Source organism: Eschrichtius robustus, chromosome 15 (genome assembly GCF_028021215.1).
Source record: "Eschrichtius robustus isolate mEscRob2 chromosome 15, mEscRob2.pri, whole genome shotgun sequence".
Taxonomy (NCBI): Eukaryota; Metazoa; Chordata; class Mammalia; order Artiodactyla; family Eschrichtiidae; genus Eschrichtius; species Eschrichtius robustus.
In genome coordinates this window covers 58,634,221-58,653,644 of record NC_090838.1, presented here as the reverse complement: position 1 = coordinate 58,653,644, position 19,424 = coordinate 58,634,221, and the positions used below count along the sequence as shown (strand labels likewise).

The 19,424-nt window shown below is 36.1% G+C and overlaps 1 protein-coding gene across 1 annotated transcript in view; it reads left to right on the top strand.

Annotated features, from left to right (window-relative positions):
- Positions 1 to 19,424, top strand: part of PPP3R1 (protein phosphatase 3 regulatory subunit B, alpha) — a 56,494-nt gene that overhangs the window by 24,245 nt on the left and 12,825 nt on the right. Inside the window, exon 2 of the mRNA XM_068565108.1 lies at positions 5,394 to 5,433. Within this exon, the coding sequence (XP_068421209.1) occupies positions 5,394 to 5,433 (40 nt within the window). The remainder of the gene's footprint in view (positions 1 to 5,393; positions 5,434 to 19,424) is intronic.

Below are 19,424 nucleotides of genomic sequence, written 5' to 3'. Positions count from 1 at the left end.
TGTTGCGAAGGGGTATTTAAATTTGTCAGATGCTTTTATTCTATCTGTTGAGATGACCATAGGTATGGTATTTTTTATTCTGTTAGTATAGTGAACCATGTTAATTTTAAATATTAATCCAACCTTGCATTACTGGGATAATCCTCAGTTGGTCATGATTTTTATTCTTTAAAATTTTTTTCTGGATTTAATTTGATCAAATATTGTTAAGGATTTTTCCATCCATGGTCATGAAGAAATATTAGAGTATAGTTTTCTTTTTTGTAATGTCACTGTCTGATTTTGCTGTCAGGGTAAGCTGGCCTCATAAAATGAGTTTAAGAACTATTCCTTGGGGCTTCCCTGGTGGCGCAGTGGTTGAGAATCTGCCTGCCAGTGCAGGGGACACGGGTTCGAGCCCTGGTCTGGGAAGATCCCACATGCCGCAGAGCAGCTGGGCCCGTGAGCCACAATTACTGAGCCTGCGCGTCTGGAGCCTGTGCTCCGCAACAAGAGAGGCCGCGATAGTGAGAGGCCCGCGCACCGCGATGAAGAGTGGCCCCCGCTTGCCGCAACTAGAGAAAGCCCTCGCGCAGAAGCAGAGACCCAACACAGCCATAAATAAATAAATTAATCAATTAAAAAAAAAAAAGTGGGACTCCTGATATTCATCCCACTTTAAAAAAAAAAAAAAAAAGAACTATTCCTTCCCCTTCTGCTTTCTGAATGAATTTGTATAGGATTGGTATGTTTTTCAAACTTTGAATATATGATAGAATTGACCAGTGAAGCCATCAAGTCTTTAGTTTTCTTTGTTAAGAAGGTTTTGTGTGTTTTTTTTTTAACTCAAGTTCAGTTTATTTTAATAGCAATAGAGCTGTTCAACTTTATTTTTTTCTTGAGTCAGTTTTGGTAGATTTTATTCTTCAAGAAACTTGTCCATTTCATCTAAGTTATAAAATTTATTTTCATACTTTTAAAAAATATCCATTTATTTTTCTTTTAATGTCTGTAGAATCTCTAGTGATTTGCCTGGGGTGTTAGTTATTGACCTTTTCCAAAAAATGAGTTTTGGTTTTACTGAGTTTTCTTTCTGTTTGTCCATTTTCTAGTTCATTAATTTCTGCTTTTTTTCTCTTTCTCCCCTTGCCTTGGGTTTAATTTATTCTTTTTCTAGCTTTTTAAAGTGGGAACAGATCATTGTGTTTTGGACTTCCCTTGTAGTAGCGTTTTCCTCAAAGGACTGCTTAACCTGCATTCTTTAAATTCTGATAGCTTCAGTTTTTACTCTTTTCAAAATATTTTCTGATTTCTCTCATCATTTCTTCTGTGACTCATGGGTTATTTAGAATTGTGTTGTTCATTTTCAAATATTTGGATGTTTCTAAAGACCTCTCTTGCTTAATTCCATGGTAATGAAAAAATATATTCTGTATGATTTCAAACCTTTAAAGTTTATTGAGACTTTTTTTGAGGCTCAGAATAATGTCTGTCTTCGTGAATGTTCGTGTGCAGTAGAAAAGAATATTTTGTTGTTTTAGGACATCTTGGTTGATAGTGTGTTGTTCTGATTTTCCATAACTTATTTTTTCCTTTGGTCTACTTATTTTCTGTTATTTACTGTGAGAGAAATGTTAAAATCTCCAAATATGACTATCTATTTAACTTTCAGTTCTCTGTACTTGACACATTTAATTTTGAAGCCCTGTTATTAAGTATATACAGTTGGCCCTTGAGCAACAGATGTTTGAACTGTGTGAGTCCACTAATACAGGGATTTTTTTCAATAAATACTGTAGTATCGATACTACATGATCCAAGTGAATCCATGGATTTGGGTATCTGCCAGGGTCCTGGAACCCATCCCCTGTAGATACTTAGGGATAACTATATATGAAAGGGTTCTGGGACCCAGTTACAATGTATTTTGCCCTACACATCCACAGACTTCTCAGATAGCAGCTGGGTGTCCTACAATTCAACTCAATTCTGACACTATATAGAGATAGCATCAGCTTCCGCGGGTTAAGGGCTCAGTCCTACAAGACTGCCCCCTCCCCCCCTCTTTTAGATGCAAATTGCAAGTCCAGGTTGTTACCTGAAGTTCTGACCAACAGGTTATAGATTGGAGGTTCCAACAACCCCCACCTTGAGTTTGAGTAATTTGCTAGTGCCACTCAGAACTCAGAGAAACATTTTACTTCCTAGATCACTGACATATTATAAAAGGATGTAACTCAGGAACAGCCAGATGGAAGAGATGTCTAGGGCAAGGTACATGGGAAGGGGTGTGGAGCTTCCATGCTCTCTCCAGGTGCTCCAGTCTCCCTGCATCTCCACATGCCCCCCAACCGAGAAGCCCTCCAACCCATCCTTTTGGTTTTTCTGGAGACTTCATTAGATAGGCATGATTGATTAAATCACTTACCAGTGGTGATCGAGCTCAATCTCCAGCCCAGCTTAAATCATTGGCGAATGGTTTAACCCCCAGCCTATCTCTCTTCCCTAGAGATTGGAAGGTGGGACTGGAAGGTCCAACCTCTAATCACATGATTGGTTCTCCTGGCCACCAACCCCTACCTTTAGTCCTTTCCCATAGTCACCTCATTAACATAACAAAAGAAATCTTTATAGCTCACTTGAGACATTCTAAGGAGCTCTTGTGCTAGAAATGAATGAGGACCCAAGGATATTTCTCATTATATATCACAATATATTTAGGATTGTTACATCTTCCTAATGAATTGACTCTTTTAAGGTTATGTAATAGTCCTCTTTGTCCCTGGTAATATTCCTTGTTCTGAATTCTACATTGTCCAGTATTCCTAGCCACTGTATCTTTCTTTTGATTATTACTTGTGTGGTATATCTCCTCCTGTCTTTTTAGTTTCAGCCTATCTGTAAAGTAGACTTCGTGTAGATAGTATATAGTTGTATCTTCTTTGAATTGGAGTTATTAGACCATTTACGTTGAACGTAATTAATATAATTCTCAAAATGCTTGGATTTAAATCTACCATCTTGCTAGTTACTTTGCATTTTTTTTCTCATTTGATTTTTGATCCTTGCCTCCTATTTATCTGCCTTTCTTTGGATTGAGTATTTTTATGATTCATTTTTATTTTTTTATTAGTATGGATTGCTCTAGGGTTTACAATATGCATCTTCAACATCATGCTCTACTTTCAAATAATGTTGTAATGTTTCCCTCACATTGTAAGATCTTGACAAATATATCAATATTTCTGTCTTACATTTGTGCTGTTTTTGTCAAACCTTTTACTTCTACACATTATATACCTTACAGTTTGTTATGTTTGTGTTAAATAGTCGATTATATTTTAAAGATATTTTAAAATGAGGAAAATGTCTTTTATATTTACCTACATATTTACCATTTCTGGTAATCTTCATCCCTTGGTCTAGATCCAGATTTCCATCTAGTATCATTTTTCTTCTGCCTGAAGAATTTTGTCTTCTGACATTCTTATAGTGCATGTGTCTTAAGAAGACATTCTTATAGTGCATGTGTATTAACAGCCTAATTTTTTTAGTTTTTGGTTATCTGGGAAAAACATTTTACCTTAATATTTGAAAGATATCTTTTCTGGGTATAAAATTAGACAGGTTAAGGTTGAAATAAGTTTAGGAGAGAGATGAGGCATTCATTGTTGACGGAAAAGCCCTTAAAGCCCTAGCCAGATTGGTTCTTGGGTCTTGTGGATGTTAGCTAGCAGGGAGTGATACAGGTAGAGGATGGATGGTATCATTTATAAAGAATTGATAACACTGTAAAGGTCAGTGGGCTGAAGAAACAAGGACCTGGTTTCAAAGTCCTCCCTGAAAGTACCACATAACCCTTTTGCCCTCACTTATGAAACAATTACAACATTATTAACAAACCTCACAGTGACAATCTAGGGATCGTTATACTTTTTTGAGAGCCGCATAAGAAACATACTTAATTGTAAGGTAGACTGGAATAATATTTTTTAAAGGGTATTTAAAAAATTTAGACATGAAAGAATATGTGAGACAGTAAAAGATAGGAATCATGGTAAGGTTCTTAAGGTCAATTAAGTAAGGTGCAAAAGAAGTAGAACTCCATCTCTGCTAATTAATAATGTCATTTTTATTAATGTTTGCTACTCCTGTCTCTATTTTAATATATATTTGATGTTTAAAGTGACCTAAAACTAGATTAACCAGTTAAATTATCTGCTATAATTTTCAAGGAAAAGACTAATTATTGTCAGCAAGATAAGAATTAAAGATGCTAATTTACTGATAAACTTTTCTCAGACCTTAAGTTTACTCAGAATAAGAGATACTTTTAAGAGTTTAAAAGCTAGCCAGCCACACTAAAATGGTACTTCTTATTTCAGGCTGCGCTCAATAACTTCTTAGGATACATAGGTATATTCAAATATCAATATTTAAATGTTAATCCCATTGTACACTTGCTGCTAGACAGGGTCAAGATGAGATAGATGGGATGGATATAGGATGCATGGTATACTCAATTTATTGTTGAACTTCAAAAATTCAATTTGTATTACTTTAAATTCTGTAGACTTTTAAAAAGATTTTCTTCATGATTTTTACTTCGTGTGAGTCTGTTATACTTGGAATTTTTACAGTTTTAGATTTAGAACTACTTCTGGTTCCATTGCTAATCAAATGGTGTGATCTTTAACCAGCTTACTTGACCTCCCTGGACCCAGTCATCAAGAATTTTAAATGTAGGCATTGGGTCAGGTCTTTAGTTTTTCTAGAGCACTTTTTTCCTTAAGTGAACTTCTTGTAAATTAGGAGTTCAGGTGAATTATATTGGAGTTTATCCATGAGGTAAGACTTCTCATGAAAAGAAAAATTTGGAGTTCAAGTGGCTGGCTGTCTTCCATTGGACCTACCTTCCTATTAATATTTTTCTTATTTTTGTTGCATAGCGTACAGGAAATTCTGTTTCAATGCAGGTATAAAAGGATTTTTGTTTTCTTAACAGCTTTGCAGTCTCAGTAAACTCTTCAATTAAATAGAAATGGCAGGAGAAGCTTTATTCTGAGCTCTACCCAAAAATGAGTTCATCCAGCAAGACAAGTTAGAGCACTGACAGTGTGTAGTGTGTTAAAATTTGATATACAGTATGTTTAGGGTGTTAAAAATATTTAAAATAAATTTTAATCAAATCTTTGCATAAGTCTTAAGTGACAGGGCCACAACTCAGGCCTGTTTGATGCAAGAGCTCTTTCTATCATACTGTATAATTTTTTTATCAAAAAACATTTATAGATCTAGACACATTCGTTTATGGCTTATTTCCCAATGTTTTGTGACTCAGAATATTTAAGTTCAATCTTTTAAAGACATTTGTGCCAATTTTGTGACTAATTATTATTGTTTTTTTCCTCCAGGGAAATGAGGCAAGTTATCCTTTGGAAATGTGCTCACACTGTAAGTCAAATATTCTTATCGAGAACTTCTTTTATTTTCATTCTATATATGTATGTATGTAAATCTTACACCTCTATAAATTTATATAGCAAAGTTAGCCCTTAACCATTTTAAATGGCAGTGAATTTGACTTAGAGTCTTTCTGAGTTACCAGAATAGGGAAAGATTTTTTTATAGACCTCTTTATTATTAGTGTCTGCACTATGTTGTAATTACAAATCGACCCTCAAATCTGAGTGGCTTAACCCAACTGAAGTTTTTCAGATTAACAAAGCTGCAAGTAAACAGTTAACTTACTTAACTTGTGGTTATGTAAAATAAAGTGCTTATTGAAGGCAAAACTGATAGACTAAGGGGCTATATCGTACAAAACATTTCTGGGGAGGATGAGGAGTATAAGAGGTGTGGGTGGGCTGGCTATTTCTGACTATACTGGAGAACATAAAGAAAGAAAATGACAATCTTAGAAATTCTTGATTCAAGGATCAGAGGACCCAGGGAGCTTAAATAAAAATCAAAAGGTCTCTTGTGTGGAAGTACAATGATTGGGGAAGAGGGAGATCATGAGAATTGGAATGGGGACACTGGTAAATTTAGATACCATCCTGAGGTCCCAGAATTCCCAAACTCTTCTGAACCTTCCTTGCCCTTTCTGCCGTCCCTGTTTGATGAAGCTGGTCCTGCCTTGTTTGGAGGCATCTTACTTTGCAATGAGATGTCTCTTCTTTTTTGTCTCATTAAAACCATTTCCCCATTGCTCATTGTTTCATTAGTCTCCTTTCTTTTCCCAGAACACTTGTCGGTTTCTTTCATTCTCAACACCTTTGCTTGCTTATGAGCTCTGGATAAATGCTTTTCCATCATCTCTTTTCTTGAGCGACTTCATCGTCTTTCAGATCTCAGCATAAATGTCCCCTATAAAATGTCCCCTCTTTGGAGATGTTTTCTCTTTCTCTGCTCTCTTCAGATTCTCTCTAACATGGGCAGTACCCTGTTTATTTTCTTTAGAGCAGTTACCATAAGCTTAAATTACTTGTTTATTAATCCATTTTATTTTCCATTTTGTAATTTCTACAATTTTTTAAACTTTTTTTTTATGGTGATACTCTATGACCAATGACCCATAGTTTGGCCATCCCTTCTACTATTTACATTTTATTTTACTGTTTCCTCCCAGGCTTTCCTTTATGAATTTCTTATATAATTTTGATCATATATAGGTGTGTATTTCTGTTTTAAACATGAAGATAAAATGTTGTATCCAGTGTATTGTTAGAATTGACCAAAACCAAATCTAATTATGACTCTCTAGACCAGAGGTTGGTAAACTACTGCCTACCGACAGTTTTTTTAATAAAGTTTTATTGGAACACAGCCATGCCCATTTGCTCACATTGTCTATGGCTGTTTTTGTTTGACCTCTGAAATGTGGTCAAGATAGAGTACTTACAGACTAGTGCTCCGAGTGTTATCTAGATCTATAATTCTTGTCTGTGCCATAATTGACATGTCAGTTGTATAGTTTCTTTAGAACTGAAAGAGTTCTGCTCAGAATTGTGCCTTGCCACTTACTGTTCAGCTTGAGCCTGTGGTGTTTTCCTCCCGTTGCTAGTGGGCAAGAAGGAGGTGTAGAACCCTGTAATTAGCTAGGATTCAGGCTGCAAATAGAGTTGGGGTAGGCTGTTGGGAGCACAGCTCTGAAAAGTATGAGGTACTAGGAGGTTAGTTTTTGTTCCTTGGTCCGGGAACAGAGGTCCTAAGGGGGCAAGACGTCCCAGGTTCTTACCTTCTGCACTCCTTTAAAATCTGGGACTGAGGGTCATTTACCTGATTGCAAAGAAAAATGTACCAGGGCAAAAGGCAAGATGGATGTTCCCTTCGGTACATCCAAGATGGTGAAAGCCAAGTTTTTTTAAATTGTAAGTATTTGAAATAGATTTCATACACTGTTAAAAGCTATCTCTTTCAGTTTTATCTTCAGAACTTAGTAAGTCTTCTTTCTTATGACTTCATCTGTGCTTTGATGAAACTTGAGCCTTGTCACTAAAGATCTGTACTTGTCAGTGATTGTTCAACTAGATATGAATCTGTCTGAATTCTTCTGTCATCCAGTAAAAATGTAGTTTTCCTCTATTCTCTAATTGGTTCACTAGAATAGAATATATTTTATACATGATTTGGATGAATTTGAACTTATTCACATTAAAACCACCACTTTTTTCCCCATCCACACATTGTAGTAAGTCTTTTTTTGCTCATTTGCAAAACTTCTTTATTAATGGGAGAGCTTAGTGTTATTTGTAAACAGCTGTTACCGTGTTTAAAATGTTAAAACCAATCCTTGAGGCACTTTACTTTTTATACTTCCCCTGTTCAAATTGTGCCTTCTCTTCCCTTCCAGACCTAGCTCAAGGTCTGTGTTCTCTGTGAGGCCTTTAGTAGTCCTCTCACCTCTTTAGTAGTTACTGTCTCTTTTGTTCTTTTAGTATTTAAATTATGCTATTTTTTAAAAAAGGTAGTAAGATTCTAAATTGTATGCTGTAAAGTACTGTTTTTAACCCTGTGACACACAGATAAGTACCCACAGAATGCTTACAGTCTAGCTACTGGGAAAAAGAGAAGAAATGCATTAATTTTTACAGTGGGAACAAACCATTATGAGCAATAAAAGCAAAGGTTCCAAGGAGGGAAAATTACCTTTGGTTAAGAAAATTAAGAAAAGCTTCATGGAAGGGGTGCTGTTTGAAATTGTTTTTTGAAATCTACGTAAGATTTGAATGCTGATTAATTCTTTCACCTGTCTGGTCACTTGTCCCTTTCAGTTTCCTTAAATTCCATCCAGATCTTCAATATTTTATCTAACCGCCTTGCATAATTCTTTCCAGTGCCCTACTTTTAATCAGTGATTTTCGTCTCCTAATGCTGAAGAAAACCGAGAACGTTTTTAAGTGTTAGCCTCATTACCTCCCCACCCCATCACCCCCTGCCTGCCACACACAGAAATTTCCCCATTTTCGTACTCATGCTTAATAACTCCTTCCTTTCAATATCAGAGTTTAGGTTATACCTCTCTTATTCAAGGTCAGCCTTGGCACTTATGCTTTTGATCTCATCCCCTCTCATCTCTAGGACCTTACGTTTTTAGTTTCTCTTTGTTTTTACCTGTGTCTCAGCTTCTTCATTTTTCTTCAGTTTACAAACATAATCAACTCCCCTTTGGTCCTGATCTTGCGTGTACCTCCCAGTTCTTCTCCTTTCTTTCTCATATTTGAGCTTTGCCTGAGCATATACAGTGATCTCCATTTCCTTATTTCTGCCTGCTCAAATCTGGCTTTCATCTCCTACTACTTTGCTGAAACTGTTATTATTAAGGTCACCTTCATTGTATTTATTTATTTTGTTTTATTTATTTATTTATTTTTTGGCCACACCGTGTGGCTTGTGGGATCTTAGTTTCCCGACCAGGGATCGAACCTGGGCCCTCGGCAGTGAGAACACAGAGTCCTCACCACTGGACCGCCAGGGAATTCCCATGGTCACCTTCATTTTATTGGCACATTGCCTAATTGCTAAATCTGATGGAGTGAAAAAACCCGTAAAATAATTTGTGCTATTTGGGAAAATTTGAGCACTGATTATTTAATATCAAGGAATTAATTATTAATAATTAATGTTTTAGTTGTAATAATATTGTGGTTTAAAAGAATACCTTAGAGATAGATGATAAATATTGAACAGTTACAAGGACATGGTACGTCTGGGATTCGCTCTAAAATAATTGAAGTGGGTGTATAAATAAGATTTCTAATGTGTCAGTGGTTGAAACTGGGTGATAGATATGTGGGATTCATTATATGAGTCTCTCAACCTTTGTATGTGTTTGAAAGTTTCCTTTATAAATTTTTTTTTTTTTTTTTTTAATGAGTGGAAAAAGGAGGCGGGAAATAACTAAGAGTAATATCAAGGAGAAGTAATTATTTAATTATAGTTAAGTATGGCATGCAGCACAGCAAGCCTTAATAATAAGAGGCGGTTGAGCTCATTTTCACCCGTAAAAGAATTGAGGTATTGACAGTGGAAGTGGAAGTGCGATGCCTGGCATAGAGCAGATACTGAGTAAGTATCTGTTGACTGAATAAGCTAGTAAGAGCTCAGAGCTGGACTGTGGAGACAACTAGTTGGATAATTTTAAAGGCTGTATCTTTAGAAAAACCCAGTAGTTACCAATCACCCCATTTGTTTTCATAAATAATAACAAGTACTTACATGGCATTAACACATGCCAGGCACTGTTCTAAGCATTTCACATACATTTATTTACCTTCTTAATCCTCACAGCAGCCTCATGAAAGAGGTATTGTTACTTTCCCCATCGTATAGATGAGAAAACAGGCATCAATAACTGGCCTAAGATCACACAGCAGCAGGTAGAGTAACAAAGCCATGATTTGATCTCAAGCAGTCATGCTCTAGAGTTATATTTTTAATCACAATAGTGTACAGCCTCTCTTATAGTAACTCTTACAAGATTAATGTTATGTTTGTCTACATGAACGATTTTAGGCAAAACTGGACTTGTCTAAGACATAGGTATTCTCTGATTTTTTTTTTTTTTTTTTTTGTCTCTTAATTGAGTGTTTGCTTTTTGTTGAGTTAAATTATTCTAGGCCATTGTGACTTTGTTTCTGTCTGTTGGCTGACCTGTCTGGAGTAGGAAATGTATACTCTGTTGGGGTGATTCGCTCAAAGTTGAGACTGTGGTTGTAACTTGGCATGATAATTTGGAAAAGTGGCTGAGTGCAAGATACTAGGTTAGATAGTTCAGCAGAGGGCTAGATTGGAGCACGGGAGGAAGTGTGAGTGGAAAGTCAGATTCAACTAATATGTTTTTACTGTTGATAAAACCAGTATAATTCTGAATAATTTTGATAAAATTGGTGAACAGAGGGCCTATTTTGTAGATTGAATGTACATGAAAGACTAAAACAGTCTTTTATCTGAAGAGCTTTCTCAATTTTCTTTCGTTAGAAGGTGACCCAAGAGGAGCTTGGCAGCCTCTGAAGGAACGTTTCCCTTTGCATAATGAACTGTCTGTAGAAACCTTGAAGACACCTTTAGCCATTAGGACACTGCTCTCATTTTGAGTAAACAATCTCATATTCAATCAGTTTTGTTTCTGGTTTAAATACTTACAAGTGACTTGAAAACATAGAGATATTGACTTCAATTTGTGCTGTTAATTTCTGCTCACAATCAGTTGTCTCAGCGAGGTTTACATGTTCATATTCTTTGCTTAGACTAGGGTTTTTCTTTGTTTTGAAAACAGAAAACTTTTTCACAGAAAAGGTTAATCTAAAGTTAATTTGATTTCCTCCTTCATTTCTGCATTCTTCTGTTTCCTTTCTTATATGTACTAGCTTAACTCACTTTAATTTTTTTTGTTGTTGCTGAAATGATTTTAATCTGTAGGTGAAACACTCTTTAAATGATACTCAGAATACATTACAATTTGGTTTTAAGATAGATTTGAGTTTAAAACAGGTCTTACAATGATTCCAGTAAATCAAGTGCTCCAGAACACAATTCAGAGATGTAACAATTATGTGATGACTTCTTAAATGTCCAAGGGGATAAAGATCTTCTTCAAATATGGAAAGAAATTAAATCATTCTATAGTACTAACCTCCAAGAGTTCTTCTCTTTTATAGACTACAATATTATTGTCAGTTTCATATACTTTTACTTTATGAAGAACTCCCGCAGGAAGAAATTCCTGAAGGTCTTCCCAGATATAAACAGCTACATTTTCTGTCGTCTAACGACATCTGCAAAATACGGCACATCCAGATCCAGATTCTTATGATCAAGGGGCTTCATAATTGCCTCCTGTGGAGCCGATGGATCGCGCTGAAGGAGAGCAGGCGGGACACTCGTGCCCACCGTCGAGGGCCCGAACCCGCTTCGCTCATGGTTTTGCAGGCCCACGTCCCGCCAGCGCCTCCTGCCCTCCAGTTCACTTTAATTTTTCAGTGATGTATGTTCTAAAGAGTAATTTCTGGTTTACTCCCAAATCTTTATTTATCATCTCAGAAATCTTTGGAGGAAACTTTTAATATCCATAAAAACTTTATGTCACTAACTTTGAAATTGACTTGTACACTTGTTACTTTAGATTTAAATCTTCATAAATGTATCAAATAATTCATGCTTTTTAATCTACCAGCCATGATTTATCATTTACTTAGCAATTAGTGATCCTGAACTCTAATTTATTTCACCTAGTCCACTGAGAATTACTTATATTCTGTTTTCTTTCAGTAAAGCTTTATTGCTGAGTAATGAAGTATAGTGCACAAACTTGAATGCCTAGGCTTGAAGTTGCTACCTTGTTTTGCCATCACAGTACCTTTTTAAAAAACAATGCCTGGATTATTTACTATATTCTAAATATTTCAGGTTTTTAGATGAGTAGTCTTAAGAAAAGTGAAGTGCTAGCTCTGTTTTCTTTATCCATACTGTCAAATTTTGGCATCATGGTAGCACTTAACAAATTTGTAGTTTCAGCAGTGAAGTCCATGGCATGTAGTAATTTCATAGTCTCCCACAAAATTGAGTAATTTTGTAGCTGGTATGTAGAAGACAGTTACTTCAGCTGGTTTAAGAAAGCCTAGCTAGCCATTTAGCAAAAGTATAAATTCTTGGATCTCCCTCAGAATGTTAGAGCAAAAGAGGTGGAAAAATATGCAAGAAAAAAGGAACTTGGAGAACAAATACAGAGTGTGATAGCATCTGTCTAAAAGACATCTCAAAAGTTATATTACATGAAATAAAAGCAAAAATAATCAGTGAAATAGTAGGAGAAAATTTTCTTCACCTAAAAAATCGTATCTTCTGATTGAAAGAGCATTCTGATACTTGGGAAGTTTAGATGAAAAAAGATCTCCATTTGGTGTCAACCTCTTTTGTAGTTTTAAAAGTCCAAGAGCAAAAAGAAAACCCTAAAAGCTGCTAGACAGGGAAAAGGTTGGCCTCAAAAAGAATAAGAGTCTACTGGCATTGGATTTCTTAGCAACAGCAATAGATGTTAGAAAGCAATAGGGCGGCTAATTCAAAGTTCGTTCTGAGTTCCTAAATCTAGAATTTGATAGCAACCAAATGATTACTCAGGTGAGAGGCCAAATTAAAGACATTTCCAGAAATATAAGGACTTGGGAAATTTACCTTTCATACGTTCTTGAATATGTACCCAGAAAAATGAAGGAGAAGTTAGAGAAAAAAGATGAAACAAGATCCAAGAAACGAAATCTCTTAAGACACCAGTGAAGATCCCGGTATAACAACTATGCCAGGGACCTGGAAAGCAGGTGGTTCAAATTAGAGCAAGAAGCCAGAAATGTCTGTGGAAAATGTCATCAAGAAGAAAGTAAAAGTCATTATATAAATTGTATGCTAGAATTTTGTAATGTTAAGGTAAAAGGCAAGGCAGTAAGAAAAAAAAGCAGAGACTGGGGATGCAGTATTACATTCTTGGCGATAAACCAGATTGAGCTCTCGAGAAGCCATAAATAAGTCTTTTGACTAAACGGTGCTGAAAGTAAAAGAAGACTCTTGAATATGCATGCTTTTGTGAAAATACCATATTTGGGGGGGAGTTGGTGGTGGGGACTGATACAAAGCTAAAGAAAAGTCAACTAATATGTTTAACTGCAGCGTATCATAGGAAAAGATAAAAGCTTGGAGAATGTGATATAATGGGTTAGGGTTGGATTTGACGTACAAAAACAGTGGAACTCTTTGAGAGCCACATCTTTTGATTAAGATGTGTTACTGACCTACACAGTATACTTAGGTTAAAAGAAAAAAAGAGTGTGACTTTCAAGCCAGGGTTATTAATAACTTAGTGAGAAAACTTGAAGATGTGTTTTTATGATCTTATAAATATATGCTTATTGCATATTCTCATTTGAACCACAATGTAAATAAACCAAAAGGAGAAGAACAACAGCAATACAAACACCTTCAGCAGGAAAACCAGTAGTACACCAGGAGAACATCTTAAAAATATGTTGTTTGATTTTTATCTACCTGAAGTGGAAATATTCTTATATTTTCTCCCTTTTCTCCATACTTGGCCCAAGAGTGCAGGTTGAGGAACAACAGTGTTTAGTATCTCTTAGCCTAACCTTCTATGTTGACTCTTCTGATGTAACTAACAAGGAAAGAAATTAGATCGGAAAGTATTTCAAGAAATCCCGTCACCCAGCTTTTGCCATCAAGCTTTACAGACTGAGCAACTTACTTAACTCTCTGGGTCTTTATCCTCATCTGGAGTTTTTCATCTCCAAGCTTTCTTCCAACTTTTTACATTACAAGGCTTTTCTATTACAGATTTTCTTCTGAAACTCAGTGAGCTTTGAAGACAATTCTAAGAATGTATTTTTAGGATTAAGTGTGTAGCTTCTTTTGTGACATCTTTGGACAATATTCATTTGCCTTTGTGAGTTTTGAGGTGGTGAATCATTTTTGACTTTATCTTTTACATAAGGTAGGAGGAAGTTAGTGGTACATAGCATTCACATTTTGAAGGAGCATTCTAGAAGAAAGAAAGAAAACACAGTTAACAATATTAGTAACAAAACAACTGAAATCACTTACAGATCCTACAGATGTTAAAAGAATAACTAGGGAATTTTATAAACAGTTTTATTCCAATAAGTTCTACACGTTGGATGAAACAAGACAAATTCCTTGAAAAAACGAATACAGGCAGACCTCTTTTCATTGTACTTCATTTTATCGTGCTTCACAGATACTGTTTTTTGTCTTTTGGCTTTTTTAAAATTTTTAAACAAACTGGAGGTTTGTGGCAACCCTGTATAAAGCAAGTATACTGATACCATTGTTCCAGCAGCACTTGCTCACTTTGCGGCTGTTTGTCACATTTTGGTAATTCTCGCGATATTTCAAACTTTTTCACTATTGTTATCATATTTGTTATGGTGATCTGTGATCAGTGATCTTTGATGTTTCTGTTACAACTTGCTGAAGGCTCAGATGATGGTTAGCATTTTTAGCATAATTTATTAATTAAATTTAGCATAATTTAATTTACCTTTAAATTAAGGTATGTACATTGTTTTTTTTAGACAATGCTGTTGCATATGTAATAGACTACAGTATAGTGTAAATATAACTTTTATACACATTGGGAAACCAAAAAATTCATGTGACTTGCTATTTTGCAGTGGTCTAGAACCAAACCTGCGATATCTTCAAGGTATGCCTGTTCCTAAAACTGACTCAAAAGGAAATAGTAGAAAATCTTAATAACATTATATCTATTAATGAAATTGAATTCTTTCTCACAAAGAAAACTCCAGGGCCCAGATGACTTTACTGGTAAATTCTAGCAGACATTTAATGGAAAAAAATAAAGAATCCTTCAGAAAATAGAAGCTAGTGTTATACTGATAGCAATACCAAAGACACAGAAAACTGTAGACCAGTATTCACCATGAACATATGTGTAAAAATCCTTAAATATTTGTAAGTCAAATCCAGCAATATGTAAAAAGGACAATAAAGCATGGTCAAGTGGAGTTTATCCCAGGAGTATGATTTTATCTAGAAATATCAATTAATGTAATTCACTATGTTGACATAATAAAAGAGAAAAAAACATCTTCTCAGTAGTTGTAGCAAAGTATTTGTTTGACAGAGTTCAGTAGCCATTCATGATAAATAGTTTTGGCAAATTAGGAATAGAAGGGCATTATATCAACCTGATAAAGGGCACCTACCAAAAACCTATAGCTAACATCATACTTATTTAATGATGAAAGACTGAATGCTTTCCATGGGGAAAAAAGTAGTTTTTCACTCTGACCAATTGTAGTCAAAATTGTACTAGAAGTTCTAGCCAGTACGTTAAGTCCAGTAGAGGAAATGTAATACATTCGGATTGGAAGGGAAGGAGTAAAGTTGTCTTTATTCTCAGATGACATGGTTGTGTATGTAGTAAATCCTGTTCCTAGAAATAAGAAGTGAACTTATTATTAGCAAGATTGTAGGATACAAGGGCAATATACAAAAAACAGTGGAATCTCTCTATAACAGCGGTGAACAATTGAAAAAAAAAATGAAATTGACAAAAATACCATTTATAATAGAATAAAAACATTGGGATATTCAAGTGTAAATTTAACCAAATATATGTAAGATCTATACACTGAACTATGAAACATCACTGAGAGAAACTTAAAAAGACCTAAGTAAATGGAGGGAGGTACCATATTCATAGATTGGAAGACTTGGATACTGTTAAGGTATCAGTTCTACTCAGATTGATCTGTAGATTCAAGACAATCCCAATCATTTTCAGCAGGGTTTTAATAAAAATTACCAAATAATTGTTAATTGTATATGGGAAAACCCAGGTCTTAGAAGAGCTGGCACAATTTTGAAAAAGAACAACAAAGTGTGAGGACAGTGTTCCCTGATTTAAAGACTAAAACATAAAACTGTGGTATTGGCATAAGATAAATAAACCAGTGGAACAGAGTAGAGGGTATAAACCCATGTGTGTGTATTCGATTGATTTTTTTTTTTAAATAACTGAAGTCTTTTATTCAGGTATACTTTAAAAAAAAATTTTTTTAAATTTAATTATTTATTTATTTTTGGCTGCGTTGGGCCTTCGTTGTCGCGAGCGGGGGCTACTCTTCGTTGCAGTGCACAGGCTTCTTATTGCAGTGGCTTCTCTTGTTGCGGAGCACGGACCCTAGGCGCGCGGGCTTCAGTAGCTGTGGCACACGGGCTCTAGAGCGCAGGCTCAGTAGATGTGGCGCATGTGCTTAGTTGCTCCACAGCTTGTGGGATCTTCCCGGACCAGGGCTTGAACCCGTGTCCCCTGCATTGGCAGGCGGATTCTTAACCACTGCACCACCAGGGCAGTCCACTGATTGATTTAAAAAAATTTTTTTAATTGGATATTTGACATGTAACATTGTGTAAATTTAAGGTGTACAACATGTTACTTTATACAGTTAATTGATTTTTGACAAAAACATCAAAGATACCATTGTAAGGGGAGCCTTTTGAACAAAATAGCTGGAATAAAAGTTTACCCTTACTTATGTACAAGAAACATGGGTCATAAATTTAAACATAAAAGCCACAACTATGGAACTTCTAGAAGAAAACATCAGAGAAAATCTTCACGACCAGCATAGGCAAGGATTTTTAGTTTATTTGTAAAACATGAATCATACAACAAAAAAATGGGTTTCATCAAAATTGAAGGTTTTTGCTCCTTAAAGGCAGCTTATACGCTGGGAGAAGATACTTGAAATGCCTACACCTGACAAAGGACTTGCACCAATCAGTATAAAGAGAGAATCACACAACTTTTTAAAGACAGCCCACCTTTTAAAAGGGTAAAATATTTGAAGTCACTTAAATGAAGATATATCAGCTGCCAATAATCACATGAAAAAGATGCTCAAGATAATTAATCCTCAGAGAAATGCAGGTTAAAACTATAATCGCATACTGCTGCCACCCAGCAGAGTGGCAAAACTTAGAAAGACTCACAATTTCACGAGTTGGCAAGGAGGTAGAGCTCCTGGAATTCTCAGGTGTTGCCAGTGGGAGTGTAAAATGGTACACCACTTTGGAAAACTTTTTAACAGTTTCTGAAAGTCAAATGTATGCTTACCCTATGACCCAGCAATTCCAGGAAAACATTTGTTTACAAAAAGACTTAAGTATAAGTATAATATTCTTAGAATCTTTATTCCTAATAGTCCCAAACAGGAAACAATAGGAATGTCTGTTAACAGATGAATGCATAAACTGATTGTAGTATACCATACAATGGACTATATATATATACTACTGTGCCATAAAAAGGAAGAAACTACTGACATATGAAACAACTTGGATTAATGTCAAAAACTTAATGAGAAAAGGAAGATGGACACAAGAGTACATATCTATGATCCCATTTATGTGAAATTCTAGACAGAATTTAGTTACAGAAAGCAGAACAGTGGTTGCCTAGGGTTGTGGTGGGGAGGGGGTGCGGTGTGTTTGTGATTGACTGGAAAGGACCCGAGGAAACATCTTGGGATGATAGAAATGTGCTTCTTTTGTCTTGATTGCAGTGCTGCTTACGTAGGTGTATACGTTTGTCAGAACCTGTAGAACTATATATTTAATAATGCGGTTTTGGAATATCAGCTATTTCCCAAAGTTGGTTTAAAATTTCTTTTTAGCATTTTGATTACAACTTGATAATTCTTTTATTGGTGCTGATGTGTAGCTCTTGTATATTTGATAATTAATAATTTTTTAAGTGTGTAATAATTTTAATCTAGAAACACCAAAAGCATGTGTTGCCTCTTGCATTAGAAAATTAACGATATACCTCTAGAATCTAGACCTTTTAAAGTGGATGAAAGTTTTTCATTTGTAAGGAAAGGACACAGCACAAATGTCCATTTTTCATAATATGCCTTTTGATTCTCTTTCAGTATTAATAGGGAGCTTTCTTTGCTTTGTTCTGTTAAAGTATTCTGTGCAGAATATAAATATTAGACTGCTAGTCTAATCACAAGGTTGTTATAAAATTAGGCGGTTTTTTGGAACTGCTTGTGAAGGTTTTATCTGCGCCCCCTGGTGGTTTTGATTTCTTATTTGGGGTAACATTGGAAATACAGTCATTACTTTTGTAGAAGATGAATTTTACAGAAGACTTTAAAACTTTTAAATTAATCTTCATGTTGAAAAACTACCCAATAGCTTCTATTGACAACACTATAAGGCTTTATTCTTGGGGTAGTCTTTTTTTTTTTTTAATAGCTACTTTATTTATTTATTTATTTATTTATTTTTAGCTGTGTTGGGTCTTCGTTTCGTGCGAGGGCTTTCCCTAGTTGGCGGCAAGCAGGGGCCACTCTTCATCGCGGTGCGCGGGCCTCTCACTATCGCGGCCCCTCCGGTTGCGGGGCACAGGCTCCAGACGCGCAGGCTCAGCAGTTGTGGCTCACGGGCCCAGTTGCTCCGCGGCATGTGGGATTTTCCCAGCCCAGGGCTCGAACTCGTGTCCCCTGCATTAGCAGACAGATTCTCAACCACTGCGCCACCAGGGAAGCCCTCTTGGGGTAGTCTTTACAAGGTTATTCAGTACATATTTCTCGGGGCTTCTGGTGGCACAGTGGTTAAGAATCCGCCTGCCAATGCAGGGGACACGGGTTCGAGCCCTGGTCCGGGAAGATCCCACATGCTGTGCAGCAGCTAAGCCCGTGCGCCACAACTACTGAGCTTGCGCTCTAGAGCCCGCGAGCCACGACTACTGAGCCCGCGCACCACAAATGCTGAAGCCCACGCACCTAGAGCCTGTGCTCTGCAGCAAGAGAAGCCACCGCAACGGGAAGCCTGCGCACTGCAACAAGAGTAGCCCCCGCTCGCTGCAACTAGAGAAAGCCCACACGTGCAGCAACGAAGACCCAATGCAGCCAGAAATAAAAATAAATTAAAAAAAAAAACCACATGTTTCTCCATAGGTAATTTTATCATATCTGATGGCTCTTTCCACAGTACCTCTCTAAGATCCCTTATTAGGGATCTATAGTTTTCATTCTATAGTATAGTTCTAAATATCCTGCCATACAAACGAGATTGGGGCATATCTTCTTAGAAATACATAGTCAGGATGAGACTGGAACATTTTATGGTGCCAGAAAATAAGGAAATGCTCAAATTGGGGATTGTTGAAAAGTCACACAGGAGCCAACTTGAGGTAGTACCTAAAGAACAAAGCTGGAATAATTTGGTTAACAGGTAATGACATTGGATTTTAACCCATAAGATAAAGTAAGTACCCATGAATCCATGCTGATACAAATAATTGAATAAAGAAACAAATAGGGAAAGGGGACAGGTTTGTTTTGTTTTGTTTTTTGACAGGAACAGTCCAGTTAATAATGAGG